This window comes from Odontomachus brunneus, unplaced genomic scaffold (assembly GCF_010583005.1).
Source record: "Odontomachus brunneus isolate Ranch 3 - 2012 unplaced genomic scaffold, Obru_v1 Obru_scaffold_060, whole genome shotgun sequence".
Classification (NCBI taxonomy): domain Eukaryota; kingdom Metazoa; phylum Arthropoda; class Insecta; order Hymenoptera; family Formicidae; genus Odontomachus; species Odontomachus brunneus.
Window position 1 is genome coordinate 66,009 of NW_022639510.1, and position 12,084 is coordinate 78,092.

The 12,084-nt window shown below is 34.0% G+C and overlaps 1 protein-coding gene across 1 annotated transcript in view; it reads right to left on the bottom strand.

Annotated features, from left to right (window-relative positions):
- Positions 1-2,507: 2,507 nt before the first annotated feature.
- The window catches only part of LOC116846041, a 13,396-nt gene continuing 3,819 nt past the window's right edge, over positions 2,508-12,084 (bottom strand). Inside the window, exons 2-3 of the mRNA XM_032819375.1 lie at positions 11,763-11,840; positions 2,508-2,683 (exon numbers count right to left, since the gene is read on the bottom strand). Of these exons, the coding sequence (XP_032675266.1) occupies positions 2,666-2,683; positions 11,763-11,840 (96 nt within the window). The 3' untranslated portion in view covers positions 2,508-2,665. The remainder of the gene's footprint in view (positions 2,684-11,762; positions 11,841-12,084) is intronic.

Genomic DNA, 12,084 nt, shown 5'->3' on the forward strand with positions numbered 1-12,084 from the left:
AATTAATACATTTTAATTAATTAATACATTTTAATTAATTATTACATTTTAATTAATTACGTAATTAATTAATACATTTTAATTAATTACGAAATAAATATTGAGAAAATTTCAAAATGGTATAACTTTTATGATTATTTTGACCCGTACACGGCGATTGTTCGATCAGTTACCGGATACTCTGTATATGTCCATAAAATACTGTTGAATGAAAAGAGGAAAACATAATTTGATTTAACTAGACGTCGACATCATTGGCTATCATAAACGTAAGCATTTACTTCAATCGTATCTTCTCAACAGAATCCTTTTCAATGTGGACATATATAATTATATATGATCATATATGGACAAAATCCATATATAAACTTTTTATATGAATCTTTTTCCCGGGATTTCCCCACTAAAAAAAAGAATGGTTGTGTCAACCAGAAAATAGTAAAATATCGCGTAGCTTTTATTTCTGACTTCAGTAACCAATTCTTGGCTACGTTGATCTATGTAACATTATTCATTAGCGGTTCGTTGCCTGAAAAAATGCATTTTTGAGGCAACGAATCGATAGGACAAGGCAAGGTAGGTTTTCCTTGCATCAACGTATCCCGTTAATAACGCAATAACAGCTCAGAACAGGAGGAATCAATTTGCATTAATCGCAACCATCGACTTTCTTTCTATTTAACTCAAATTTGATTTCATAGTATGCTATAAAAACAGATTATTCATCACTAAAAGATCGCTGTTGTATAGTTTATGATCTTTAAAAAAGACTTCCCTCCCTTAAAAGAAATTTAAAGTATAAATTTCTAACGATCTAATATATATAACTCCGACATTATAATTTCTTCCATTAATTTAAAGTTCAGATATTGCATGTGTGTATTTGTGTGCAATGTATATTTAGAGTATACTTATATTTATATTTTTAGAGCATATGTATATTTTTATATACTTTTTCTACTTGACTCAGATTTGATTTAATTTAATATGCAATGAAAACAGATTATTCATCGACTAAATAATCGTTGACTTAGTTTATGATCTTTAAAAAAATTTTTTTTAAAGAAATTTAAGGAATAAATTTCTAACGATTTAATGTATATATAACTCCGACGTTGTAATTTTTCTAATTTCACTAATTTAAAAGATTGTGCCTTTCACGCGAGATGTCTTCATTGTCAGAGCTATATTCTATGTCTAATATATTCGAAGCATGAACTAATTCCGAAATTCGTCGTGCTGCACGCACAACATATTGACGCACGACTCGCGAAATACATTTTCCCGCGTTTGGTCGTCCACGATTGATCAGTCGCTCGAAGAGAGATGCATGAAAAATAAACCGGACCTCGCCAAGAGCGTACGGGTGAGCGCAAATAAAAATATCTTTTCGCGTGTTTTTATGAGTTGTAAAGCGGAGTCCCGAGCGACTCGAAGATTCGACCGCAAAATCACTTGTCGGAAACACGTTTTGTCATAATTCGGAGGCTCTCTTGAGACGCGCTCGTTCGGTCGCACCGCTGGTCTTGATGTGTACCAAAATACGTCTCCGACGAAAATCGGTCTATTCCGAGGAAGAGCCGCTCAGCCGACAAATATTTCCACTTCATCATCATCTTCTTCTTGACACGAACGCCAAGATGTTTTTCATCTTTTACCAAAGAAAATACACATTCTTCGATTCTAAACGCGTTGAGGATATATTTTCAAACAACCACGAGGACGAATGGACATTATCCATTCCTATTATAAAGTAGTCTTTTGGGATCAATTAAATTGAGTCAAGTGAAAGATTCAGTTCGACTTTTTACTCAGATTTAATTCTGTAGCAGTCAATGAGTAGATAAATCATTCATCGCCCGAATAATCGCCACTGTGATCTATAATTCTCAAAAAAAATAAAAAAACTTAAAAGAAATTTAAGGAATAAATTTATAGCAACGTGTATATAATTTCTTATTATTTATATATATATAACCCGTATATGTATACCCGTATATAACCCGTGTATATAACTTCGACGTTATAATTTTTTCCAATAATTTAAAATTCACATATGGTGTATGTGTTTTTGCAATGTATATTTAGAACATATTTATATTTAGAATATATTTATATCTTTATATATTTTTTTCTATTTAACTTTAATTTCATTTGATTTAACAATGAAAATAGATTATTTATCGACTAAATAATCGCCTTCGTAGTTTATGATCTTTAAAAAAATTTAAAAGAAACTTAAAGAATAAATTTCGTGCATATAACTCTGACGTTGTAATTTTGTCCACTAATTTAGAGCTCATTTTCCGAAAGTTTATTAATTTGAAGTTCAAATTTAATTTAAAGTCCAAACATTACGCGTGCAAAGTATATTTAGAGGTCTGTTTTACATCACTGAAATTGGGCGCGCTAAAAGCGACGCCTTCTCAACAGGTGATTAAATCCTAGGAGGCTAGAAATATCGCACTCACCGATGGTCGTGTAAATGGTGCCGCAGTAGAACACGGCATTCCAGAACGTCCATACTTTCTGGCCGAGGTCCGTCACACCCCGCTTATAAAACTCGTACAGGTGTTCCTCATACTTCATCAAACGGTTCGCCGCTCGTCCTTTCCAAAGCTCCATGTCCGACGCCAACACGGAATCGTCACAAAGTTCGCGGATCTCATTGAGCGTTTCGTTCCTGCGATCGATAAAGGACACTTCACATCAGGATGACTCATCCTCTGCAAAAGCTCGATTAGATCTCAAGAAATTTCTTCGAGAAAATATGCGAGAATCACAATGACATGGAACAGAGCCGCGAGGACGATATGAATCGAAACGTCTGGTCCAATATTGAATTAGGACGAGATCCAATGAAGACAAAAACGCGTCTGATCAATCGCGGAGAGCTCTACTCTAATTCAACGGCACTTTCATCACTGAAAAAAAGAAATCGTCCTTAGCCGCCCCTTGTTATCGATCACCAGATATCATATTTTGGACAATGTCTGGAAAAACTTCCTTAATTTTGTTACGCATTCAATTAAAGTCGTTTTTTAAATATAATTTATTGTATATGCGCGATATACAATTATTTCGGAGAACTATACTGAAAAAATTGAGTAAAAAGAGTGAATTCTCAGGATTATGCAAATTTTGTTGCAATTGAGCCAAATTGAATAAAAAGATAATCTGACATATCAAATTTAATAGATAAAACTACACAATTTAATTTAGTTTGTGTTGAATCTGCTTCATATGATCGATTTATTAAATTAAATTTTTAACTTATTTCATACAAACAAAAATTCAAAGAAAAACCAAAATTTTATTGAAAAATTAAGACTGTTAATTTGTTGTATACAGTTCCGAAAATACAAAACTTGGTCTATAAAACTGCATAATTTAATTTACTTTACATGTTAAGCTTGTTTCACGATTGACTCATTTTAAGCTCAACTAAATTTTAAGCTCGTTTTGCACGAACAAAAATTCAAAGAAAAATCAAAATTTTTCTGAAAGAATTAAGACTGCTAGTTTTCGCTGTATACAAACTATGAAAATATAAAATTTATGCTGCAATTCTAAGCAAAATCGTAAGTCTCGTAAGTTATTCTCGTAAAATTCGTCAGAACTTATGAGTAGATTTACAAGTGAATATCATATGTTGTACAATCACTTGTAAATATCGTAAATTATATGAAATCGTAGATTTTTACGAGTAATTGTACGACATATGATATCACATAGATTTATAAATCTATTCATAAGTTCTGACAAATTTTACGAGAACAAGTTACGAGACTTACGATTCTGCAGCATTGAATTAGAATTGCAGCATTAGTCTACAAAATTGCACACAATTGTATTTAATTTGGTTTGATTTAATTTCATGTAATTTTGGTGTATTGAGTCAACTTTACGATTACCTCATTAAACTAAATTTTGAGCTTATTCTGTACAAACAAAAATTTAAAGAAATATTAAAGTTTTGCTGAAAAAATTAGGACAATCAGTTCACTGTATACAACTCTGATATTGAGTTTTGTTCCATCGTTTCTTGTTTATAATATAATACTTTCCGTTTTCAAGAATACACCTGAAAGCATGGTTCGATAATTACATTAATATCTTAGAACAGATAATCTGAGCACGCTTCAAATTTCAATCCATTCCGTTCAGAATGGATAACGGGGCAATATTTCGCAGGCACGCGAGTATAGCTGTATGTGTATAAGAATCTTTACTGCCAATTTCTTCTGGCTATAATTCACGGCAAACATTGACCCTGGCCTTCACCGTGGTGGAACGCTCTCCACGGCCTTTGTTACCTCGAATGCTCTCACTCGCGATGTGGTTCGCATGCGAATGTACAATTGCTGAGCATTTAGCTAATCCACGCTACATATCGTGCGCGTTCGTCTTATCACACCTGTCACGCGAGGCCAATTTCTTATGGATAAGAACCGCCATAGATCGTCGTGCTCTTCAGCTGTCCTGGCCTTTGTATTAAGGACAATCGATCGAGCCCGGAAGGACCATTTCGCGACCGAAGAGAAGGGCGCGAGATCACATTCATCACCGTAATGACAAGACAGCCGGCGACACGAATGTGTCGTGTAAACGTTCCGCGACTTCGCCGTAAGCTGAAATTTCTGCAAAAATGACAATAATTCCGCGGAATGGAAGCACATGTTCCCCGGAAATTGCGCTTCTCGCAGAAGCGAAATAATCATCGCAATAATTTTCGTCTAAGTGCAAAGAGTCGACGTTACCAGTCTATATTGAGAGAAAAGAACAGTTATACAGGATGTTCCGTATCATCTTCACAATCTTTCGTGAGAACGTAGAGCGGATTGAGATAAACACAAAAGTCCCATATCGTTTTGCGATATTCTCAATAATAACGAAATTAATAAAAGAAAATTTGTGCATTGTGGTACACAATCATGGTAACAACTTTCTTTAATTAATATCTAAAAATCTATGTGGTTATTTGCAAAATGGTAGAGGACTTTTTTATTCAATTTGACTTAATGTATAAGTATACAACGGCAGATGGTGCCACTGCAGCTCATCTACCACATCGCGCGTGGTCATTCACCAATCTTCTTTAATTAATTTCTCGGTTATTATTGAGAATATCGCAAAACGGTATGGGACTTTTGTGTTCATCTCAATCTGCTCTACGTCCTCACGAGAGATTGTGAAGGTGATACGGGACACCTTGTATAATTTCTTACTAACGTTATAATCATTTCTACTATTAAATATATCCCCTTATCTTCACTATATATCTCTACAAAAAAAGTAACAATATATATGTAAGGTTATCACTACCATTATACATAGTATCAGCTTATGTAATAAGTAATTCCGGAATTTTCAAATAAAATGAAACGATTATATTTTTATGTTGTTACAATTTGATGAGACAATATGTGCAGAGAATAACAGAAGATCAAAACGCATATTTTCCATAAAATTATAATTATAATATGATAGATGTTTAAACATAACAAAAATATTATAAAATTAAAAACGTTTGGTTGAATTAACCAAATTCCTAGTGAACGAGTTAGGAAATTCCGGTTGAAGTTACTAAAAGTTTGTTCAAGTTAAGGCTCTACTATTTCTCGGGCGGCCATATTGGTTCGATAACATCAGAAGCAAGAAATTATATACCGAAAGTTCCTTGCGTTTTATTGTTTTATTTTTTACAACCAAATATTTTCTTAATCCTGAAACCTGTAAAAAGTACAGCATCAGATATCTGGCTGATATATCACGTAGCATCATAAAATAATTCTTGAAATAATGCCTACATTTTTCGGCTATCACAGTGATTTGTGACAGCTGAGATATCAGCGTGTATAAACACATTGAATTACTCGATTTTTACAATGTATTACCAGCATCACAGAGTTTGCTGCACATTTTATGGCTGTGAAGATCACGATAATATATATACTTCACAGAGAAACTGAAAAATAACGCGATAAGACGCAAGAAACTTTCCGAGGTGTCAAGCGAGGCCTAGCGTGAACCTGGCTTAGTGTTAGCCAATCAGCTGACACAGTTATTTCGTGTTCTCGACATTGCTAGGCGCCACCGTCAATTCAGACTTTTTGCGGCGAGATAGCAGAGTCTTAAACAGAAATCTTGTTTATTTGAATAGAATTCCGGTAACATCAACTGGAATTTCTGGTGCGTATATTGGGTGCGGGAAAAAGTTCGTGGCGTTTGGCACTAGATGGCATTACATGCTCAGCACTCGGTAACTACTAATCGCATCGACAACACTGACACGCGTGACATTTCAACCTTTGTTTTGAGCCGAAAAAGATTGAAATCGATGAAGTGAATCAAAAGTTATTTTATTTTGAAAATGAAGATAAATAAGGAAAAATTCGCTACATTTTGCAATATCACTACGATAAAGGCAAGAATGCTGCACAAGCTTGTGAAAAAATTTGTGCTGTTTACGGTGAAGATACTCTATCAAAATCAGCAGCACGGAAATGGTTCGCTCGCTTTCGAACTGGAAATTTCGATGTCAAAGATGAACCTCGCTCTGGTCGACCAATCACTGAAAAGTCCGATGAAATCATGGAAAAAGTTGAGCGTGATAAGCATGTGAACAGTATGGAGATTGCCAGGGAACTAGGCATCGACCACAAAACAGTTTTGAATCATTTACACAAAGCTGGATACAAAAAGAAGCTCAATGTTTGGGTTACTCACGAGTTGAGTGTTAAGAACATGATGGAACATTTGCTACATGTTCTTACATTTATGCATTTGCATAAGAACATTTGCATCATGTTCTTATGCAAATGCAGAAGTATAAGAACGTGTAGCAAATATTCCATCATGTTCTTAACACTCAACTCGTGAGAAACTCAAACATCGAGCTTCTTTTTGTATCCAGCTTTATATAAATAATTCAAAACTGTTTCGTGGTCGATGCCTAATTCTTATGCAAGTTAAAAACATTTGCGATACATTACTGAAACGGAATGAAATTGAGCCATTTCTGAAGAGAATGATAACTGGTGATGAAAAATGGGTCACGTACGATAATCGAACTCGAAAAAGATCGTGGACAAAGGAAGGAGAGAAGGCGCAAGCAATCGCAAAACCTAGATTGACGATGAAGAAAATGATGTTGTGTGTGTGGTGGAATTGGAAAGGAATCGTTCACTATGAGCTGTTACCGCCCGGTCAAACAATTAATTCCGAACTTTATTGTGAACAACTGGAGAGATTTCAACAAACAATTGAGAGGAAGCGGCCAGAATTGATCAGTAGGAGGAGTGTCGTCTCCCATCACGACAACGCTCGACCACATCTTTGATGACTTGGCAAAAATTGCGAGAGCTTGGCTGGGAAATTTTGATGCATCCATAGTCCTGATATAGCACCCTCAGACTATCATTTGTTTAGATCTCTGCAGAACTCTCTTAAATGGTGTAAAGCTGGCTTCAAAAGAGACCGTGAAAATCACTTGAAGCAGTTTTTCGACCAGAAACCACAGAAGTTCTATCGCGATGAGATTATGTCCCAAAAATATTATCGAAAATAATTGAGCATATTTGGTTTGAATAAATTGATTTTAATACTCTAAGAAAAACACTTGAATTTTACTAAAAAAACGCCACAAACTTTTTCCCATACCCAATATTTCACCAGGAATTTGGTTAAGGCAATCAAACCTTTTTTTCAAACCATGTAGCGTCATAAAAATATGATCATTTTATTTTGCACAAAATCCGAAATTATTTACTACACAATGCAATAATACAACACACAGAAATAGTTCTTCCAAAAAATAATTCTGACAATAATTCCTTCGCAACGATTAATTTTACAAATGTCAAACATTTTTTTACTGATCCCTTATAGAAATATTATACTAAGAATCATTGATAATTACTTATTATCCAGTATTTTTAATACTGAAAATAATTATCAATGATTCTTAGTATGATATTTCTATAAGGGACTTCATCATGATTCGGAGACGGTACGTTCATTTAGAAAGAGTCAATGCAAGGTCGAAAATCTATGTCTTCCGAAGAAAAATCGCGTGATTTCGCGAGACGTAGAAAATTGCACGTATAGTCAGACATTGAGTTCTTCAAACGATGTCGTGCGTCGCGAAATTCAATACTGATTAGCGTGGTAAGAGACTATTACATGGAGCTGAATGTAAAATACCGGCAGAGCCGAACAGGACTGACAACAGCATTATCGACAACTATTGCGAGATTGAATTGAAACCGCGGCCTCATCAAATTCGTTCGCTCTTCACGTGTCGCGTGTCACGTTACGATCGGATGAAAATTGACGCGCGATCTTGAGGAAGTTGCGACAAAAGTATACTTGTTACCGTTAACCAATAGATATAAATACATCAGCATTGCCGTTACTAACAATAAAAATAACGTTGTTATTGAAAAGCGTAATTTGTACTAGCATTACAAGCCAGTGAGCACAAATATCCGAAAGACATCTTAGAGACATCAGACGTCCTATTTGTTTTACAAGTCTTCACGGAAAAAAAAGATTTGCTAATATATGGACAACTAAAAATATTAACTGCAGGAACAAATTTTCTTACTTTCATAGTAAAAATTATTTAGTTGTGATATGGACAACTAAATAACTTTTACTATGAAAGCAAGAAAATTTGCTTTTGCTGTTAATATTTTTAGTTGTCCATATCTTTTTTTTCGTGTTTGAAATCGTGTTTTTTTCGTGTTGACATCTAAAATATGCAAATAAATGCTATTGATGATGCTTTAAGACAATAAAGATATTTCAATATCTCTAGAATATCCCCATGATATATTTTGAACATTTCTGCTATGTGGGTAACCTCCAGTTAATTTTTTGCGATTCTATGCCAAGTCTACTTCGGTATTGCGTTTCATTCTAGCCGATTTTATAAACTAACTTTCATTCATTAAAATTGTATTCCCCACACGTTTTGAAAATAATGAAAGGATTTAAAAAAAAATTAGAGATTATATATATATATATATATATATATATATATATATATATATATATATATAATCTATATTGTATCTAAAAATCATCATGAATCATCAGTCTTCATATTAATTCAAAATCTAGAAAAATTATTCCACTTTGAAATGTAAGCTCAACAAACATGATGACATCAAAATACATCAATAATGTATCATTAACCTTTTGCTGCATAATGTTGTACAATACTATATAATACTTATATAAATTTGTTTATATTTTTCGTGTTTGTAATCAGTGACTCTAAAAACCCCGAGTAACAAGTTTCAAGCAAATTTAGTTGATTTTGAAAATTCCGTCCGTCATATTGGACCCATCATTTTGAATTGTGTATTTTTGACATCAGATTTGTAATCCACAACTTTCCCCGAGTAATCCACAAAACCCCGAGTAACAAGTTTCAAACGAATTCAGTTAAATTCTGTTCGCCATATTGGATCCGCCATTTTGAATTTTGTATTTTTCACACCATATTCGTACTTAGTGACCGCAACAACTCCCGGATAACAAGTTTCACAAAATTATATTCACTAAAAAAAAACATGCAACAAAAGATTAGTATGTCAATTGACATCATCTTGCTGCTTAGAAATATTTTAAACCATGCTGTTGTGGAAATATGACGTTATTATTTTTAGTGCAAAGGAAAAGATAATTAAAAATGATAACAAAAATCTCAATTTTTATATATACATACTTTAAATATTCAAATCATACAGCCAATGGTGTACTCAATATAAATACCTTACTGTAAACGTGTTGTTACATTAGTTAAATATTGAAATATTGGACTAAACATAAATTAAACTGCAATATGTCGCGAAGTAAATAGATTTCTACGAATTAGTCGAGAAGAAAAATCGACGAAAATTCAGATAACAAAAAGTGGAAACGCCTTAACATATCTTAACCCTTTAGCTACGGCGACGCTGGCCGTGACGCTGTATCGCCAGTACGGAGTTCTCTGCCGCGGTGTGCATGTAAACGAAAATGCACACAACTTTTAAAACCACGAAAATAAGTGAAATAATGATTTGGAAATTACTGAGAAATGATATGGCGGAAAGCCACTTTAGTGGCGCTTCGTCCCACAAAATAACTTACAGGGAAGCCACTTTAATGGCGCATAGTAGCTAGAGTTAAGCATCTCTTAAAAACTTCTTTTGGACATTCTTTTGGACATGTTGAATAGGACGTTACTTCTCAATATGCATAGTCAGTGGCAAAATGTTACAACACTTTTCCTTAATTTGAAATTTCGCAACGTATTCGTGAGCAATAGGAGAAATTATCTCGCAATTCTCGGAAGATAAACTTTCACATTGAGTACCGAGTGTGTTTTGAAGTTCATCGAGGCAAAAGTGTCGCACTCTTACGAAGTTGAAACGCGCGCATCGAGTCTTGTTTTTTGCTCACGCTGAAGGATCTGCTCTCGACCCACTCAGCTGTTCCACATTTTTCCAGGACAATCAACGATTTCCCCTATCGCGATGCGCCCGATATATACTCTGGCGCGTGTCCCACATCCGCCGCGGTTTAATAAATGAACGAATAATAGAAGTCATATTTTCACAATATGGTCAATCGAAATCTTAACGGCCCATCAAAAGAATCAGAAAAGCCCTGGAGTTTCTTCTGGCTCGACATAAACGTGATGAAATGTAGAGTGATAATTGGCCACAGTTATACAAGAATAATCCAACTCACAAAATTATGATTTTTTAGTTTTTTTTTACCAATAAGTAGTCTATACGTCTTTTGCTACATAAAACAAAAAAGATCAAATTTTTCTATATATATTTATTAATAACAAATTACTTATTTAAAATATGGTTCTAAAAGTTGATTTATTAGTTAGAGGAATCTTTTAGCAGTCCAGCAATACCAAACATGCTAAAGGAATACGTGAAAAATGCCTTATAAGCGTCTAAAATTAATTCAAAAAGTTTTTATTTTCTATTAGTTATGCCATTTTTTATTATTTACATCTTTTACCCATTTTTTAACAGTTAAGTTTATAAATTAATACTTTTCAAAAGAAGAAAACTGATCATGCTCGACTTCTTCAAAGATTGCAAAGAACCTCAATGCTATCTAAACTTTTAAGTCACGTATCAGATTTTTAGCTTTATTTTTCTCGAAATGTACTTTATGTATTGTATTATTCTTATATAACTACGGTCAATTAATATATTTGTCGCGATATGTATCATGTCCAATTGAGAGAAATAATTACCAAATATCTTCCTTGAACTTTCTATGTTTCCACATGTTGTCATTCTCATATTTTATATCGTAAAAAATTGAATTAATTGAAAAACCACAAGTAAGAAGGGAGCATTGTGATCATATCAATCGTCATCGAACAATCTTCGATAAAATTCGATTGAATCGATTGAATTTGCTCGAATCAATCGTCAATTAAACGGCATTTAATTAAATTTATTTAGTTATTAATTGTTTATATTTTAGTTATTTATTTAGTTATTAATTATTAATTGAACAATATTTGATACCCATTTACTCGTATCAATCGTCAATAGAACAGTCTTTAACTAAATTCGTTGAAATCAATCATCAATTAAGATTGAATCAAAACTCAATTGAAACCCATTATGTTCGAATCAGTTATTAAATTGAATGAAATCTCATGGATATCTTTACAATTCTGCTTGATCACACGAAAGGACACACAACAGAATGAAATTTTACGTTTCGTATACCTCTCTTTCCGAATGTTGAAGTGAAGGATCTCCTCGTGCGTGCCTTCGACCGTCACGAAGATCATCGCCCCGGCGATACTGTACAGAAATACGATGACGAATAAGAAGATATGCGTGAACCACCTCTTGCTCCAGGAGCTAACCTGCGCACGTGAGAAGTTTATCGTCGGGCGACATAGAATGCAATAACGTCGTCTGAATGACATACACGCGAATGCGTCGCATTAACTGTTGTTCAACGTCGATGCCATCACAAACAAATCGTCTCTCTCTCTCTCTCTCTCTCTCTCTCTCTCTCTCTCTCTCTCTCTCTCTCTCTCTC